Source organism: Anolis carolinensis, unplaced genomic scaffold (genome assembly GCF_035594765.1).
Source record: "Anolis carolinensis isolate JA03-04 unplaced genomic scaffold, rAnoCar3.1.pri scaffold_10, whole genome shotgun sequence".
NCBI classification, from domain to species: domain Eukaryota; kingdom Metazoa; phylum Chordata; class Lepidosauria; order Squamata; family Dactyloidae; genus Anolis; species Anolis carolinensis.
In genome coordinates, this window is record NW_026943821.1 from 9,657,373 (window position 1) to 9,676,280 (window position 18,908).

Genomic DNA, 18,908 nt, shown 5'->3' on the forward strand with positions numbered 1-18,908 from the left:
TAACTTTTTTTGGTGTTTTTAAATACATTACAACTGTATCCTTGGTTTGCTTCTGATACGATAAATAAATAAATTTGGTGTAAAATGTGGTGGTGGGTATAAATCACATGGCAACTCCACAATTGGGGGGTTGCTGAAAGTTGCAGCCCAACAGCATCTGGAGGGCTGCATAAATCCCACCCCTGGCCTTATGCCAGCATTTTCCAGTTGTGTGGCCTTTATGTGCTTTAGTTTTTCATTTCTTTTTTTCTAAGTTGTAGATGTTAATTCCGAGGGTTATTGGAGCTCTATCTGGTGGCAAAGTCTTAGTACTGCAATTGCGTGAGGAATTTTTGTTGTTAAATGTGTCTGAGGCACACTTCTCCCATTTCCTGCCCACACTGTATCTACCCCAGGCTCCCAAACTGATGTTCACTATGAGGCTTTTCTGTGGTATTTTATTGTTGTATTGCTAGAACTTTTATTAAGGCTTCTTGATGGAAAATATACACCGTGGAGGCTTTTGAAAGCTGAAAATAGAATAAAAATTTATTTTCTTAAAAACAGGCAAATGATTACTTCAGAGCAGTTCATAAGCGTAATTGGTTACAGACGTTCTTCAGCTTAACTTAGTTGTATGTTTCAGAATTGCTTCACTTAGTTTCAAACAGTTCCAACCAACCAATCTATCTATTGGTCACAAAAAAACCCTCGCTCTATTTGCTGAGAATAGACACAAGTTCTCCTGGGGTTGTTAATTAACTCTAACCTAGAGTCCTTCTATTAACCAACCCAGTAGTGAGAGTCAATCCCTTATCTTCCCCCAAGAGATCCAAACTGCCTGACTTAACCTCTCAGTTTCCACAGCTTTCAGTTCTCTCTCACACACACTCCCAACTCCAAAATCGAACTGCTCTCTTCAAACCCTAAAACAGAACTCCCTTCTTCAAACCCCAAAACAGTGCAGTGCAATCTAAGAAAAGAGCCAAGCACACAGCTTCCCAATGCAATCTAAGGAAAGAGTCAACACAAACTAAGCTTTTAAATGCAATCTCAGACAGGGCCTACCTAAAGCAAGGAGTAAAGCTTACTTCTTGCCTCCTCGTTTCTGTGTGAACCCACTGCCACTTGAGTTCAGCCTCTGGCTCAGAAAGCTTGTTATTTTGTTTTATTGTAATTGTTTGGGCTTGGCCATGTGTTAGCCACCCCAAGTCCCTTCGGGGAAATGGAGGCGGGATACAAAAATAAAATTATTATTATTATTATAATTATTATTATCATCATCATCATCATCATCATCATCATCATCATCATCACCATCGATACAACAACATAGTATGACACTGCAAACAATATAGACATGTGGATTTCATATCACAAAATCACAAGTCGAACACTTCCCAAGTGTTTAGGACTGTGTGATGTATTTTCGGATGATGCGTGCAGATCCCAGTAGGGTGGCCTTTTGCAGTTGGCAGATCGTGGTTTTGTCAATGTCTATGGTTTCCAAATGCCGGCTGAGATCTTTTGGCATGGCACCCAGTGTGCCGATCACCACCGGGACCACCTGCACTGGTTTCTGCCAGAGTCTTTGAAGTTCAATCTTGAGGTCCTGATAGCGGCTGAGTTTTTCCTGTTGTTTTTCGTCAATGCGACTGTCACCTGGGATGGCGACATCAATGATCCAAACATTTTTCTTTTCCACAACTGTGATGTCTGGTGTGTTGTGTTCCAGAACTTTGTCAGTCTGGATTCGGAAGGCCCACAGTATCTTTGCGTGTTCATTTTCCAATACTTTTGCAGGTTTGTGATCCCACCAGTTCTTTGCTGCTGGGAGGTGGTACTTGAGGCATAAGTTCCAATGAATCATTTGGGCCACATAGTTGTGCCTCTGTTTGTAGTCTGTCTGTGCAATTTTCTTAACAGCAGCTTAGGAGATGATCAATGGTTTCGTCAGCTTCCTTGCACAGTCTGCATTTTGGGTCATCAGCTGATTTTTCGATCTTGGCCTTAATTGCCTTTGTTCTGATGGCTTGCTCCTGGGCTGCAAGGATCAGGCCTTCTGTCTCCTTCTTCAGGATCCCATTCATGAGCCATAGCCAGGTCTTCTCCTTATCAGCTTTTCCTTCTATTTTGTCAAGGAACTTTCCATGCAATGTTTTGTTGTGCCAGCTGTCAGCTCTAGTTTGTAGTGCGGTTTTTTTTGTACTGGTTTTTTGTCTGCTGTGCTTTGAGGAGTTTCTGATTTTTGACTTCAATCAAAGCAGATTCTTCACTTTGCTTTCCATATTCTGCCAGGGCATGTTCTTCTTCTTTGACTGCTTGTTTTACTTGTAAGAGTCCTCTGCCCCCTGATCTTCTAGGCAGATATCGCTGCAAGGGTACAGTGAATGATGAATGGTCATGAGTTTTCTTGTTTTTCTGTCCCAATTGTCCAGTTCCACCTGTGTCCAGTTTATGATGCCAGCAGTATATTATTATTATTATTATTATTATTATTATTATTATTATTATTAATTATTATTATTATTATTATTATTATTTCTCCCTTCTATTCCTGGACAAAGCGTGAACATTTACAGTAACCAGACTCTTTCTTGGTTTGAAACCTGAGCTAGAGCATGAATGCAAAAGATAGTACCCCTCTCCATAAAAGATCTGTTTGCTGGACCACAAGAAAGGGGGCTGTCGAGATGACAAATCATTTCCTAAAGGACACATCAGCAAAGAATTTCTGAGCGCTGCCAGGGAAAGCTGGCTCTTACGAAGTTGTTTCATCTTTTGCTGGATCATGGCTAAACTATTTCCTCCGGTCGGAAAGACCAAACAGGCGCCCTTCTCAAGCCCAGCTTCGCGGCATTTCAGTTCTATGAATAAAAAGGGAAGCTTTTGTTGAAAGTTTTGTCACTGACATGGATTGGATGACATGCCCTTTAAGATCCTATCTGCCTTTATAATCATATCTTCCCACTGTTAGCAATTATAGTTTCACCAAGGTAAAGGTAAAGGTTTTCCAGTAAGTCCAGTTGTGACCGACTCTGGGGGTTGGTGCTCATCTCCATTTCTAAGCTGAAGAGCCGGTGTTGTCCGTAGACACCTCCAAGGTCATGTGGCTGGCATGACTGCATGGAGCGTCGTTACCTTCCCGCCTATTGATCTACTCACATTTGCATGTTTTCGAACTGCTAAGTTGGCAGGAACTGGGGCCAACAGTGGGCACTCATTCTGCTTCCGGGATTTGAACCTGGCACCTTTTGGTCCGCAAGTTCAGCTGCTCAGCGCTTTAACACACTGTGCCACCAGGGGCCCCATAGTTTCACCTACACTGTAGAATTAATGCATTTAGACACTACTTTAACTGTCAAGGCTCAATGCTATAGATCCCTGGGATTTGGTGAAACACCAGCAGCCTGGGAGAGGAGAAATACCTTGGAATAATAATATAAGAGGACTCAGGGCAGTTTTTGACATAGCAAAAAAAAAAAGACATACAACATAATAATGAATAATAAACATGAAACAAGAACATACAATTCAAAGCAACCATAAAAATAAAAAAACAGTTACAAAATGCTCTGTCAGTGGGATCAGATATAATGACCAGGGCTTCAAAGTGGGCAAGGCCAATTATAAAGTGCTAGGCAAGACAAGTGCAACAGAATATCATAGGGCTGGGAAGTGGGTAAAGTGTTGAGAGGGGTCCTAGTTAAACTACAACTCCCATTATTCCAGAGCACTGAGCCAGTGGCATTGAACTGCATTAAGTCTACAACGTAGACAGGAGCCCCTGGTGGCGCAATGGGCAGGACTGCTGGTCTGAAGGTTGCTGGTTCAAATCCAGGGAAAGTGCAGATGAGTTCCAGCTCCCCATGCGGTAAAACATCAAAACATCTGGGCGCCCCCTGGGTAATGTCCTTGCAGAAAGCCAATTCTCTCACACCAGAAGCGACTTGCAGTTTCTCAACAGTGTAAGTGCACCCCTAAAGGATAACTTTATACTTTTGGTGTTATGTTTGAACTCCATATATAGCAACAGGTGTGTGTAATGTCACATGTATTCTTTGTTCCACAATTTGGTTCTGCTATTCCTTTGGGATATCCTTGTGATGAAGTTCCGATATTATATCAATGGAACCGGTTTCATTGATCACTAGGCACTTTCTAGTGCAACTCTGTGATATCCTTGAGCGAAAAGTCCTTAATTTCAAATAGGGTTTGTTTTTCCCTCTGATTTCCCGCAGTCCAAGAACGTATCCCCTGTAGATACAGGGGCCATGCTCTGTTTGTATCCAGTTGCTGGGTGACCAGTTGCGTAAAAGAGGGAATTTTGGACTAAGCAAAGCACTGTCTTCCAGGGGGAAAAATCTTTGCAGCTAAAAAAAAGGTACAAGAGCACATCTAGTACTCCCAGCAAGGGAAACCAAGACCCTCCTCTTGCACCGCCTGGACTTTTGTAGCTTCAAGTTGGATCTTGCCCCTGAATTGCTACATGTTGAGGTCAAGAAAACAAGTTAGTGCTCTGGGGCCTCTTCAAGGATACGGAAAGTGAGGACAAGGCTTGTAACTGCTTGAGTGAAAGAATCTGGGAGATCCAGGAATGGGTCGAGCGGACAGGGACAAGAACTTTGTTTCCAATAGTTCAACTCTTCTGGCTTTAACCCTCCCCAGTTGGGTTCCCCATCAAGATCCTCAAAGCCACAATAAGAGAATCAGAGTTGGAAGAGATCACAAAGGCCATCCAGTCTGATCCCTTGCCAGGCAGCCATTAAAGCCCTCCCAACAGATAGCCATCCAGCCTCTGCTTCAAACTATGATGCTCTGTTTTGCATCCATATATGATCCCCCCTTTTTGTCATATGTCAAGAAGGAAGGGGACATACAGTATTTTGTTTCCAAGACAAATGTTTAGAAAGGCAAAAAAGGATGGCAGAAAGACAGCCCAGCCCCAATGCGCTGGATTGGGCAGAGAAGTCTGCACAAAATGCATTCCTGAGGCATGACCACCCATGTACTTAGAGGAAAAGCATTTCCTGCCGTTAAGGGTAAGGAGAAAGGTTGGCTGGCGGTGGACAAGGTGGCTATTTTAATCTCAGAATGGTTTGGTTTTGTGGCACCGGAGACTGGTCTGTAAAGGAGGAGGAGGAGAAAGCCGTCTCGCTACTTTGGAAGCATCCATAGCCAGGGCAGTGCTGTGAATGCTGTTTTCGGAGATTTGCTGTATTTTGGCTAGATTTTAATACTAGAATTAGAAATTTCTAATACCTGTGCTGCATTGGGGGCAGAACTTTACAAAATCCTATTTACACTAGCTGTAAACAAATTTTAGCAGATTTCTTCACTAAAGGATCAAAAAAGGAGGGTGTACAAAACAGTCCTTTTCATTCCCTTCCACTGAGTCGAAGAAAGGGATGCAAACTGCTCATTTTAGATCATAAATAGTTTAAAGTGCAATCCCACATTTGGGGCAGCCCACTGTGACTTTAGAAGTGAGAAAATGCTAGAAAACACAACAACCAAACCATGTCTGGGTAGTAATTATTTTTCTAACAATAAAAAAGACCCTTGGGGATTTTTCACTGGCAGGAGGATGGCAATCTATGGAATACACTAAGGAGGGAGAGGCAAAACGGACTCCCTAAAGCTGTTTTTCATGGACCTTCACTTCTGCAAACATTGTTTGGAGGGGCCGTAGTTAGCACAGCAGGTTAAACCACCAGCTCTAAAAGATCTTGCTGACCGGAAGGTCGGCAGTTCAAGCCATGGGTCAGGGCGAGCTCCCGCCATCAGCCCTAGCTTCTGTTTACCTATCAGTTTGAAAACAGCAATGTGAATAAATTGATACCATTTCGGCAAGGAGGTAAAAGGCGCCCCTGAAAACATGCTGGGAATTCGATCAGGAAGGCGACCATGGACAACAGGCTCCTCAGTGTGGAAAAATGAAACACCACCTCCACATGGCCAAGTCAAGCACAGCCTCCAGATGCTGGAGATGAAAAAGAAGGAAGCCTTGCATCTGTCTATGTACTGTCTGTCTTTGTTAATTGTGTAACAGCATTGAATGTTTGCCATATATATGTTTCTGTGATCCACTCCGAGTTCCCTCAGGGGATAGAGTGGAATATAAATAAAGTATATTATTATTATTGTTGTTGTGGTTGTTGTTATTGCTGTAAGAGCTAGAAACTTTTGCTTCCTCCAAGAAAATGTGTCACAAGTCCTCCTGTGTTACAAACACAGTCCTGCATGTAAATTCGATCCCAAACACTCATGGAAAGACAAGAAATCAGGAGAGGAAGAAACAGCAGCAAGCTTGTTTTTTAACTTAAACACCCATATGAATTTATTAAATCCAGAGTCCATATTAGGATGTAACAATGAGAATGGTATTCCTTTTTCCTGTTTTGTTATGTTACCCTTTTGTTCTGATAAATCAGCTCTCTTTATGAAACGGAGACACAACTTGGAGAAAAACTCCTTAATAACAATGTCCTAAATACCCGCACAATGGAATGAAGGTCACAATGATTACTGGTTTGAGCACTGCTTTTAAACATTGAGATTTACGGAGGGGGTGTGTGGGTGGGTGGGTGGATGGGGTGAGGGTTTCTCTCCCACGGATACATGTCACACTGAACGTCACCAACATTTCCAGTGATCTTTCACTTTGCCCTCCCCCGGGCGGCCCCCATCCCTCCCTTTCCCCTTTTTACTGCCCACACGAGTTTACTGGAATATAAAATAAAAAGCTTTGGACCCAGGAGGACCGAAGCAACTCTGTCCCCTCCCTTGCCCCCACCCATTTGCCTTCTGTCCATTATCCAACAGCTGAAAGTATCAAGTTAGGGCTTAAAAAAAAATAAAAGTTAGAACAGGTTAATCTTTTTTCTTCTCTTCTGCCGTTTTCGATGAGAGAGCCTCGGGGCCACCGTCCAGCAACCCTGCGGAGATGGCTGCGGGAGAACCATCAGCCACCCCTTTTACCACTGCTACAGGAGCCCCATTGGCCGGGGCCTCTGTTACTGCCCCGACTGCACTGTTGGTCAGCGCTAAAGGGGCACCGTCCGTCTGCATCGTTGTCCGAGATGCCGGGTCCTCCCCGCTGATGCCGAATTCATTGACACGGCTCAGATCCACTCGGTAGATCCATCGCTGGTAGAGATAAATGAAGAAAACTACATCTGTGGAAGAAAAGGAAAGGCCAGGTGTTAACACAACAGGGATTTGGGCCAGGTTATTGGAAATAGCCTACTGGAAAATAACGACACCCAGCCTCTGGGCACATATCCTTTTGGCAAATGTGAATCTCCATGAATGTGTGGAGACCACCTTTTGAAAACCACTAGTCAAGAAGAGCATGACCTTGTTAGAAGTCAACTCTTGGAACAAGTGATATTCACAAGCATTCATGTCATGGCACACAGGTAACTCAGCTGTTAAACTAAAGAACCATGTTTTTGAACGGCTAAGGACAAAGACATGCCACTACAAAAATATATTTGGTTAGCAGAGGATGCAGTTGTAATTGCCCAAAAGATATACACTCCCTTTAAAACCTTTTAGTTTAAAATATGAATTCAGAGATGCATATTTTTTTCTTCTTTGAAAAATAACATATCTTGTTTGCTCATAAATATCTTGTATTAATTCACTATACAGGAACATTTCTTATTGAAGTTTAGTTATAGATAGGATGTTGTTCTCTCTGTGTTGAGTACACAGGGTATCATTCCTAATCAATATTCCATAGTTTTTAGGTATAGATATAGTTGTACTCACTGAAGTCCATAAGCATACTTCTATATTGAAGTCCAAACAGCAACATGCACCCACCTCCACTGATGTCTGGACACATACATCTGCTTTCATTGAAAGCCAAACACATACTGAATACAACATGGAGTCCTGAGTCTGAACATGCTCAGTACAATCACATATCTATAACCCCTCCCACACCAAAGAGGTACAGTCAAACTGGCAAATCAAGATACATAGAATACTAGTTAGCAAATAAATAAATAAATAGATAGATAGATAGATAGATAGATAGATAGATAGATAGATAGATAGATAGATAGTGTAGGCTTGGGAGATTGCTATTTCCAACACAGATAAGGAGGAAACAAGGCCTTTTGACTAAAGAGCTTCTCCATTTTTGCCTGAGGTCAGAAAGGGAAGGGGAGCAGATAAGAGAGGGGAAGCCGCAATGGCCAAACATGATGCATCAGTGGAATAAAGCAGAAAAATTACCATCTCGAAGGCAGCCTATCCTGTACATCATGGGCATTTTGATGACAAAGGCAAAAAGGTCATCGATGAAGGTGTTCAGGGCTTTGTAGGTGAGCATCCGCCATGGTAGGTGAGCCACTGACTTCAGCTTGTAGTTGATGAAGAGCTGAGGTGTCATGGTGATGAAGCCTGGGTCGGAAGGGGGACAAATAAAATGATACCAAGAACAACCAAAATATTAAGGTAAGGAAGCCTGAAGCTGTGGGGCTGCCCAATATATTAATGACATCCAACTCTTTTCTCTGTCCTTTCAATCTAAATCCATGGAAGCTGTACAAATGATGAATCAGTACCAGATGTAAGCAACAGACTGGATAAAGTAAGTTTGCTTAGACAAAGATGCTTTGGGGTCAGCTGAAGGACACATCAAATTAAAATTCAGCATCTGTTAGATGGAGTTATTCTCCCCTTAAGATACAAGATCAAAGTTTGGGCACGTTATTGGATTCTTTACAAGAACTACTAATTTAATGGGTTGCTGCGAGTTTTTTGGGCTGTATCACCATGTTCCAGAAGCATTCCCTCCTGATGTTTCACCCACAGCTAAGGCAGATATCTTCAGAGGTTGTGAGGTGTGTTGGAAAACTAGGCAAGTGGGGTTTATATATCTGTGAAATGTCCAGGGTGGGAGAAAGAACTCTTGTGTGCTTGAGGCAAGTGTGAATGTTGCAATCGGCCAGCTTGATTATTTAATTTATACACCGCTCTTCTCCCACATGAGAGATTAGCACTGAATGTCCTTGCAGCTTCAAAGCTTGGCTGATTCCTGCCAAGGGGAATCCTTTGTTGGGAGGTGTTAGCTGGCCCTGATTGTTTCATGTCTGTAATTCCTCTGTTTTCTGAGTGTTGTTCTTTATTTACTGTCCTGATGTTAGAGTTTTTTAAATACTGGTAGCCAGATTTTATTCATTTTCATGGTTTCCCCCAACTGCAACATTCACACTTGCCTCAAGCAGTCACGAATTCTTTCTCCCACCCTGGATCTTTCACAGATATATAAACCCCACTTAACTAGTTTCCAACAAACCTCACAACCTCTAAGGTTGCCTGCCACAGATGTGGGCAAAATGTCAGGGGATAATGCTTTTGGAGCATGGACATACAGCCCAGAAAACCTACAGTAACCTAGTGATTCTGGCCATGAACACCTTTGACAACATACTCATTTATTATTATTATTATTATTATTATTATTATTATTATTATTATTATTATTATTAATAATAATAATAATAATAATAATAATAATAATAATAATAATTTTATTGCTTGCCCGCCTCTCATCATGGTTCGAGGTGGGTTACAGCATTACTAAAACATAAACAAACATTTTAGGAATTGGTGCCTGAGCTTACATGTTCTTCTTTCCTACTCTTACGGTATTATTTTAAATTTTGTCTTGTGTCTTTCAGGGTATAAGCATTTAGACAAGCTTTTTTCAAAATCTCAATTGTACACAAACATCCCTGGGATTTTTTAAAATAAATGGATGAGGAACATAGGAAAAATATTTTCTTTTTTTTAAAAAGGCACCTAAATAAAAAAGCTGATTTCTGAATCTGTTTTGTTAATAAATCATATTTTATCTACCCTGATTGTTTTGTAATGCTTTTTGTGGTAAAGGAACTTATTCCTATGCTTTCTGTGTTATTTCTGCCTCTGGCACTTTTTTTTTGTTTAAGTAGTAATGTCAGAAAGGTATTGATGTACTTAAGTGAGTAATAACAGTATTTGCCCAAATGAACACATAAAAGCTCCAGTTAATCAGCTGAGAACATACATTCCAGGAGGCATGCCTAATTCTGCATTAGTGAAGGTACACTTTTGGGGAAAGCTCTTGCTACTCACCAAATGTCAGAAGGAATCCATAGAGCATGCTGAGAACCCAGGAGTACCAGCCCTTGTGTTCCATGTAGAGGAGGCTGTACACGGCGTAACATCCCAGCAGCGGGAAAAGGATCCAGGAGAGATACCGGAAAGCCATCTGTAAGAGGAAACGAGAAATGGAAACAGTAACATTGATGTGTTGTCGAAGGCTTTTATGGCCGGAATCACAGGGTTGTTGTATATTTTTCGGGCTGTGTGGCCATGTTCCAGAAGTATTCTCTCCTGACGTTTCGCCCACATCTATGGCAGACATCCTCAGGATAAACTAGGCAAGGAAGGAAAAAATATATATCTGTGGAGAGTCCAGGGTGTGACAAGAGTCCTTTGTCAGTTGGAAGCCAGTGTTAATGTTTCAGTAAATCACCCTAATTAGAATTGGAAAGGTTTGTCTCTTGCCAGGGTGATTTGCTGAAACATTAACGCTGGCTTCCAACTGACAAAGGACTCTTGTCACACCCTGGACTCTCCACAGATATATATTTTTCCTTCCTTGCCCAGTTTATCCATGCCTCACAGCCTCTTAATTACTACATAGCATTACTGCGTATTGAACTACTTTTTCTGCCAAATTTGTTGTCTAACATGATGTTTTGGTGCTTCATTTGTAAAATCATAACCTAATTTGATTTAACCTAGGCTTTTCCTTATTATCCAACATATTCGCTTATCCAACATTCTGCCGGCCCGTTTATGTTGGATAAGTGAGACTCTACTGTAACAATATTGCAATATAATGCTATGGTACAATATAGTAATACAGTAGAGTCTCACTTATCCAACACTCGCTTATCCAACGTTCTGGATTATCCAACGCATTTTTGTAGTCAGTTTTCAATCTATCGTGATATTTTGGTGCTAAATTCGTAAATACAGTAATTACTGCATAGCATTACTGCCTATTGAACTACTTTTTCTGTCAAATTTGTTGTATAACGTGTTTTGGTGCTTAATTTGTAAAATCATAACCTAATTTGATGTTTAATAGGCTTTTCCTTAATCTCTCCTTATTATCCAACATATTCGCTTATCCAACATTCTGCCGGCCCGTTTACATTGGATAAGCGAGACTCTACTGTATATAATGCTTATATTGTACTATGCTAATAATAAAATATATTATATATAGATATAACTTGTAAGCCGCTCTGAGTCCCCTTCAGGGTGAGAAGGACGGTATATAAATGTTGCTAATAATAATAATAATAATAATAATAATAATAATAATAATAATAATAAGGTAGTGACAGGTGTCTGTTGAGAATTTGAGAGCAAAATCAATTTCAGGAAGTCATGACTTTTTCTTTCTCTTTGTAAGATCTGTAAGCCCCCTCTCCCCAAGCAGGCCTGAAACTTACATCATCGTAGACTTTGGTAGATGATTCTATATATGTCGATTTGTCTTTGAACGTTAAGCGTGGGAAGATCCCGGCAAATTTGTTGTCCCGATCCAACTGTTCATTAGCAATGAGAAAGGAGAGAAGGGAGAAGTAAGGAGTCGGTTTGGTGAAATAATCCAACAGGTTCAAAGCACGCGACACAAGTTCTTACCCTCACATCCATAACTTTTGTGATCTTCCAAAGATCTATGAGGAGCCCAATGAAGACACTGACTTGCACCACAAAGTTTGTTTCATTGTCCAGGATGTAGAGGAGGACAACAAGGGACTGAAACACCCCAAAGAATACTGATCGGACTGAGAGGCCCTCTAGAGACTGCCTACTGTTCCAGAACTGAATGTCTATAAAGGAAAAAGAGAAATCAAGGTCCCAATGAAAAAAGCTCATTCCTAGTATCGATACTAGTATCGATCAGAACATAATAACAATTTGCACTAAACCAACTGCTGGCTGGGTCAGTTATATGCCAGTGACAGCTTAGCACTTAAAGCTACAAGGCAGGTAAGAGCTGGGGCAGGTAACCCAGTCAGTGTTTTACCCAACAGGAAGGCAGGAAACACTTCCTTGAAAATAATGCACTAGCTGTGTTTTGCTACCAGTCCAGGCCTATTAAAGCCCTGGACAATTTGAAGCCTGGTTATCTAAGAGACTACTTTCTCCCTTATCAATTCAATGTAAACGCCGTTGTCTGTGTTTATCTTATTTTTTATGCTTTGAAATCTCCAGATCTAAGCAGTATACACATTGGGTTGCTGAGAGTTTTCCAGGCTGTATGGCCATGTCCCAGAAGCATCCTCTTCTGACATTTTGCCCACATCTATGGCAGGCATCTACAGAGGTTGTGAGGTCTGTTGGAAACTAGGCAAGTAGGGTCTATATATCTGTGGAATTGCGCAATGTGGGAGAAAGAACTCTTGTATGCCTAAGGCAAGAGTGAATGCTGCAGTTGATGACCTTGATTAGCATTTAATGACCTTGTAGTTTCAAAGCCTGGCTGCTTCCTGCCTGGGGGATCTTTTTGTGGGAGGTGTTAGCTGGCCCTGATTGTTTCTTGTCTGGAATGCCCCTGTTTTCTGAGTGTTGTTCTTAATTTACTGTCCTGATTTTAGAGTTTTTAAATACTGGCAGCCAGATTTTGTTCATTTTCATGGTTTCCTCCTTTCTGTTGAAATTGTCCCTATGCTTGTGGATTTCAACGGCTTCTCTGTGTAGTCTGGCATGGTGGCTGTTAGAGTGGTCCAGCATTTCTGTGTTCTCAAATAATATGCTGTGTCCAAGTTGGTTCATCAAGTGCTCTGCTATGGCCGACTTCTCTAGTGAATGCCTTCAACAATACACTATATACATTTTTACAAAGGGGCAATGGAACAAGTAATCAATGGTAGCAGATGAGAGGGGAGAAAAAAAAATCATATAGTTTAGAACTTACCATTTTTGAAAGCAAGGAATTCAAAAATACTGTGTACAATGGAAACAACAATGGTCAAAGCCAGCAGGTAGGGATTGGTTTCTAACAAAGCAACCTAAAGATGAAAAAGAAATAAATAGGAGTCTAAGGGTTGGGCATTTACAGAAACCTTACTAGTTATTCCTTTCAGATTTTTATGTTCCTCTATATCAGTGGTTGTCAACCTGTGGGTCCCCAGATATTTTGGCCTTCAACTTGCAGAAATCCTAACAGCTCATAAACTGGCTGGGATTTCTGTCCTTTGTTATAATTACTCCCAGATACTTTAATTTGTTCTTAATTCTAATTCCCATATTACTCTGTTCTATATAATCTTTTTCCTCTTTTTTTGTATAATTAAATAACTTCATTTCTGATTTATTCCAATTTACTTGTAAACCCATTGCTCTCCCAAATATCTCTAAATGATCCTTTATCAATATTACCAATATTTTCAATAAATAACGAAGTATCATCAACACATTTTTTTTACTCTAAAAAGGGCAAATGCATCTGGTCTTCCCAGCCTTTCTTCGAGGCTTGAACCAGCTGGACTTCACCTGCATCTTCGTTGTAATAATAAGGTGAGCTATTTTGAATTCCAACTTTGGGAGAAAACTGAGATAACAAAATAGGTCAAGAAGAAGCAAGGAAGCTTCATGGGCACATTCCCACTCACTTTTACTGAGTCTTGCTCCTCATCTGACTGTTCATATAAATCCTCCCCTAGGAAGTTCCAGGGGGATTTGGTACTCTGGGCAGCATACAGCTGCCACCGCCAGAGCGAAAGCGGACAGAAGGAGAGGCGGAAAGGCAACTGCTCTACTGTCTCATTGATAGGGAAGTAGTCTTTCTGCAAATTCCAGTAATCATTGAAGTACAAGATGGGATAGTAGTCGCCACTCACAGCATCAAACTTCACATCTGCAATAGAACAGAGCAGGGAATATATTACAGGTGGTAGAAAATATCATGCATCACTTGAGGGTCTATGGGTAGAAAAGCCCTGAATCAATAGGTAAGGAATAAACTAAAACCCTGCATTCTGTATTCATTGGCTCAAAGTTACGAAAGGACAATATGGAAACCCAATAAAACTGCTGAGGAGGTATCAAGGGGAATGATTCTCCCATAGAAACAAAGTGTTACCAAAGTAGCACAACAAGATAGTAACTGGTGGTTCTTACATTGGTCCAGAGGTGGAGGTACACTGCCCTTGACCCACGGCGTGTGGTCATCCACTATATTGATAGTGAGGTTTGGGTGCCAGTGAGAGATCACTTCTACAGGGCCATAATCTTCAGCTCTCTACAAGAAAAACACAAGGCCTGAGACAATAATAACAACAACAACAACAAAAATATACTTTATTTATAAACTATATATATATATATATATATATATATATATATATATATATATATAACTTTATTTATATAAATAAATATTTATATATTTATTTATATCTCCTCAAGTGACTCAGGGCGGTTTCCAACATAGCAAGGAAACAATACAACAACAAAACATAATACAATAATGAGCATAAGTACACTAAACATACAAATCAATCAATTTACCACAGACTTAAGAACTAACAACAAAATACTCCATCGGTGGGCCAGGATACAGTGATCAAAGTTCAACGTTGGGGTGGCCAACTATAAGGAGCTAGGCAGGTCAAGTGCAGCATTATGGCATGGGGCCAAGAAGAGGATGAAGTGCTGAACAAGGTCTGAGAAGTGGGTGAAGTGCCGAGACTGCTTCATTTGGCTGGGCAGGAAAAGGCTACTGATTTCAAGACTATTTTGAGAGCCACAAAAGAGAGTGGAATCTCATTGTGTTATAGGAAAAGGGACTCTATGTATGGAGCAATCAGGAGCATTACCCAAGCACTGAACAGAAAGTTTTAATCTTTCCAAGATCTAAGGTAATTATTCCCAAACTTCTAAGTCTTTAAAAATGAATTAAATCTGGAGCCACACACAACTCTCACACCTAACACTCCCACTTTTAGTATGGGAAAGGTTCAAGAATTATCTATCTTCGGATGGAGATGATCCTTTAGAGTAGGGGTCCTCAAACATTTAAAGCAAAGTGTTGGGTGGTCGGATTATAGTTTGAAAAAAAAAAACATGAACAAATTCCTATGCTCACTGTACAGATCCTATTTGTAGTGCAAAAGAAAAACACAAACCCATAAAAGAGCAATACAATATTTAAAACGAAGAACAATTTTAACCAACATAAACCTAACAGTGTTTTAATGGAAAGTGTGGGTCTACTTTTGACTGACGAGATAGTCAAGTTAATTAGGATTGTTGTTGTTGTTGTTGTGTGCCTTTGAGTTGTTTCAGACTGAGGAGGACCTTAAGACTAAAGTTTAGGGCGGGGAACAAGTAAAGGACCTCAGAGGGCTACATCTGGCCCACACGCCTTATTTTAGGGGGCCCTGGTATAGGCCAGGGCTTTTCAATATAGGGTATCTGGAAACTGACAATTCCCACAAGAGGTCGCTAGGGATTTGCTAGAGGTGAGTGAAAAAATAAACACTTAAAAAACTAGGTTGCTATGAGTTTTCTGGGCTGTATGACCATGTTCCAGAAGCATTCTCTCGACGTTTCACTCACATCTATGGCAAGCATCCTCAGAGGTTGTGAGATTTGTTGGAAACTAGGCATGTGGAATATCCAGGGTGGGAGAAAGAACTCTTGTCTGTTGAAAGCAAGTGTGAATGTTGCAATTGATCACCTTGATTAGCATTGAATAGCCGTGCAGATTCCACGCTTGGCTGCTTTAATCAGGGCCAGCTAACACCTACCAACAAAGGATTCCCCAAGGCAGGATATATTACCCCAAAGATATATAAACCCCATATGCCTAGTTTCCAACAAAGCTCACAACTTCTGAGGATGTCTGCCATAGATGTGGGTGAAATTTCAGGAGAGAATGCTTCCAGAACATGGACATACAGCCCGGAATACTCACAACTATTGATTCTGGCCATGAAAGCCTTCAGCAACACTTTGAAAAACTGTACATAAAATAATTTTAATGCAGAGGTTACTAGAGACTTCAGAATAATGTCAAGGGTTCCTTTGGGTTATAAAAAGGCCAAGAAAGGTTGTTCCAGGCTCAAAACACAAATTCTCCACGTCGGGATAGTGAATTCATGAGCCAATCATAAGAGGTGAGAATAACAGACTATGAAAATAAACTTGAACACCTTTCTTCACCTGGCAGAACTACCCACTTGGACAGAGTTGCCTGACAGAATTGAAAAGCAAATCCATTCTTCATCCAGAAACATGGCAGACAGCCTCCCCTGGATGCAGTTACCTTGAGTTACTCCACTGATTTGCCGCTTGTGTCAAGGTTTCAAGCATCTTGGCACAGGAATTACTGCGCTATTCATGGCTCAGAAATGTTCACTGATGGATCTTTTAGTACACATTTAAAATATTACTATCACATTTTCAGAAGTTGACCATCTGTTCGCATCTCATGTAGACAATGTGGTTTACAACTCTGATTTTTTAAAGAGCACACAGGCCATCACTGTGTAAGACCAAACAGCAGTTGCAAGATGTTTTTACACCAGACCCAGCAGTACCACTATTGAGTATTCATACTTACAGTGTGTCCTTTTGGCCGGGGGGGGGGGGGGGTGAATCTAACCTTCTCCTGACAGAGGGAATGGTTCAATTCCTGCTCACCAATGTGGCTTGGAACACATTTGGAGATGCTAAGAAAAATGCTCTCTAATTATAGCTAAACCAGAGGCTGCAGGCTCCCAGAAGCAGCCAGCATGCATGACAATAGCCTTTGGCTAGCCTTATGCAACTATGCGCTCAGCATGGCTCTTAGAAAGAGTACAGCTGCAGGTTGGAGGGCCCTAATGTTTGCTATATTGCAAATAGCACAAGTGTGACTAGCAAAGCTGAATCTAAATGGTGGCAGTGGGGGATGAGTTCACAGAGCTGTCAAGATTTACAGCGACCATTCTATGAAAGAGCTGTGACTTGAATACAAAGGTCTCTCTCTCACACACACATGCTCACTGAACCATCTCTAACAGTACGGCAGGGAGCCAGAAACAGCCCAGACTTTCTCTTCTCCTTCCCAGAGCAAAGTGCTGCATGGAACGAATTTCTCTGGAAGGCACCAACACCATAACAACAACAATATTTACTCATTCTTTCGGCAATAAAGGAAGCATTGCTGCTGACTGTCACTCTCCTCCATTTAAAAGTTTATCAGTACCACCACCACACTTCTTTTAAAGTTAAAACAGTATGAATAGGAGATGAGAATCATGCGATTTTCAGAATCTCTTCGCACTCTGCTACCTGCAAGGGCTGCCAATGCAGAGGAATGATTTACTTATTTATTTACAACATTTATACCCCACCCTTCTCACCCGAGGGGACTCAGGGCGGCTTACAAAAATTGGCAAAATTTAATGCCCAAAAATGCAATCATAAAAACAAAACAATACATACAGATCCATTAATAACATTGTTAAAACACATTATAAAAACCTTAAAAACGTATATATAATTAATTCCATTCGTCCGAGATCCTCATACTTCATCCTTAAATCAGGCCATGTCAACTTTATCATTTACTCATCAAAAGCTTGGGCACATAACCATGTTTTCACGGCCCTTCTGAAACCCAGCAGCGATTTTCAGAATCTCTTCGCACTCTGCTACCTGCAAGGGCTGCCAATGCAGAGGAATGATTTACTTATTTATTTACAACATTTATACCCCACCCTTCTCACCCGAGGGAACTCAGGGCGGCTTACAAAAATTGGCAAAATTTAATGCCCAAAAATGCAATCATAAAAACAAAACAATACATACAGATCCATTAATAACATTGTTAAAACACATTATAAAAACCTTAAAAACGTATATATAATTAATTCCATTCGTCCGAGATCCTCATACTTCATCCTTAAATCAGGCCATGTCAACTTTATCATTTACTCATCAAAAGCTTGGGCACATAACCATGTTTTCACGGCCCTTCTGAAACCCAGCAGGGTAGGAGCCTGTCGGATATCTCCAGGGAGCGTGTTCCACAGCTGGGAAGCCACCACTGAGAAGGCCCTGTCCCTCGTTCCCACCAGCCGCACCTGTGAGGCAGGTGGGACTGAGAGCAGGGCCTCTCCAGATGATCTTAGTGATCTTACTGGTTCGTAGGAGGAGATACGTTCAGACAATTAGATTGGGCCAGAACCGTTTAGGGCTTTATAAGTCAAGATCACACTTTGAATTGGGCTCGGTAGCATATCGGCAGCCAGTGGAGCTGGCTTAACAGGGGGGTGGTGCGCTCCCTGTATGCCGCCCCGGTATACAGGGAGCTATACCCCAACACTATATGGAGAGTCATGTGATTTTCACCACTGACATGGAGAACTATGGTTGAATTCCCTTTTCACTTTCATATTAATAGTTTTTTTTATTTATTGCGATTATCATGGTAGACAATACTGACTATGGTTAAAAATAGATAATTATTTTCAAAGAACCTGAACAAATACAGAAAATTACATTTTAAAAACACTTAGCATTCTAACCTCTGCTCCCTCCTGAAAACTTAAGGATCAGATTGCGTCCATTCAACCAAGTATCACACTTTCAAAAATGACCAGCAGACATTTCTAGGTGGTACATCAACATGGCTCACCTGAATACTTTGAGACCCACCTTCACTCCAGAAAACCCTCTGCTCGGCAATTGCCATCACTCTAGCGTTTTACTGTTGTAAGCAAATAGACTATGTTTCCTGTTTTATATTTCCAAACCTACAAATAAAAGAAAACACTGGATTGCTGTGAGTTTTCTGGGCTGTATGGCCATGTTCCAGAAGCATACTCTCCTGACGTTTCATCCACATCGATGGC

General features: G+C 41.1%; 1 protein-coding gene across 1 annotated transcript in view; it reads right to left on the reverse strand.

Annotated features, from left to right (window-relative positions):
• Positions 1-6,289: 6,289 nt before the first annotated feature.
• Positions 6,290-18,908, reverse strand: part of clptm1 (CLPTM1 regulator of GABA type A receptor forward trafficking) — a 29,587-nt gene continuing 16,968 nt past the window's right edge. Inside the window, exons 7-14 of the mRNA XM_062962061.1 lie at positions 14,185-14,305; positions 13,677-13,921; positions 12,980-13,073; positions 11,701-11,891; positions 11,508-11,603; positions 10,114-10,249; positions 8,227-8,394; positions 6,290-7,157 (exon numbers count right to left, since the gene is read on the reverse strand). Of these exons, the coding sequence (XP_062818131.1) occupies positions 6,853-7,157; positions 8,227-8,394; positions 10,114-10,249; positions 11,508-11,603; positions 11,701-11,891; positions 12,980-13,073; positions 13,677-13,921; positions 14,185-14,305 (1,356 nt within the window). The 3' untranslated portion in view covers positions 6,290-6,852. The remainder of the gene's footprint in view (positions 7,158-8,226; positions 8,395-10,113; positions 10,250-11,507; positions 11,604-11,700; positions 11,892-12,979; positions 13,074-13,676; positions 13,922-14,184; positions 14,306-18,908) is intronic.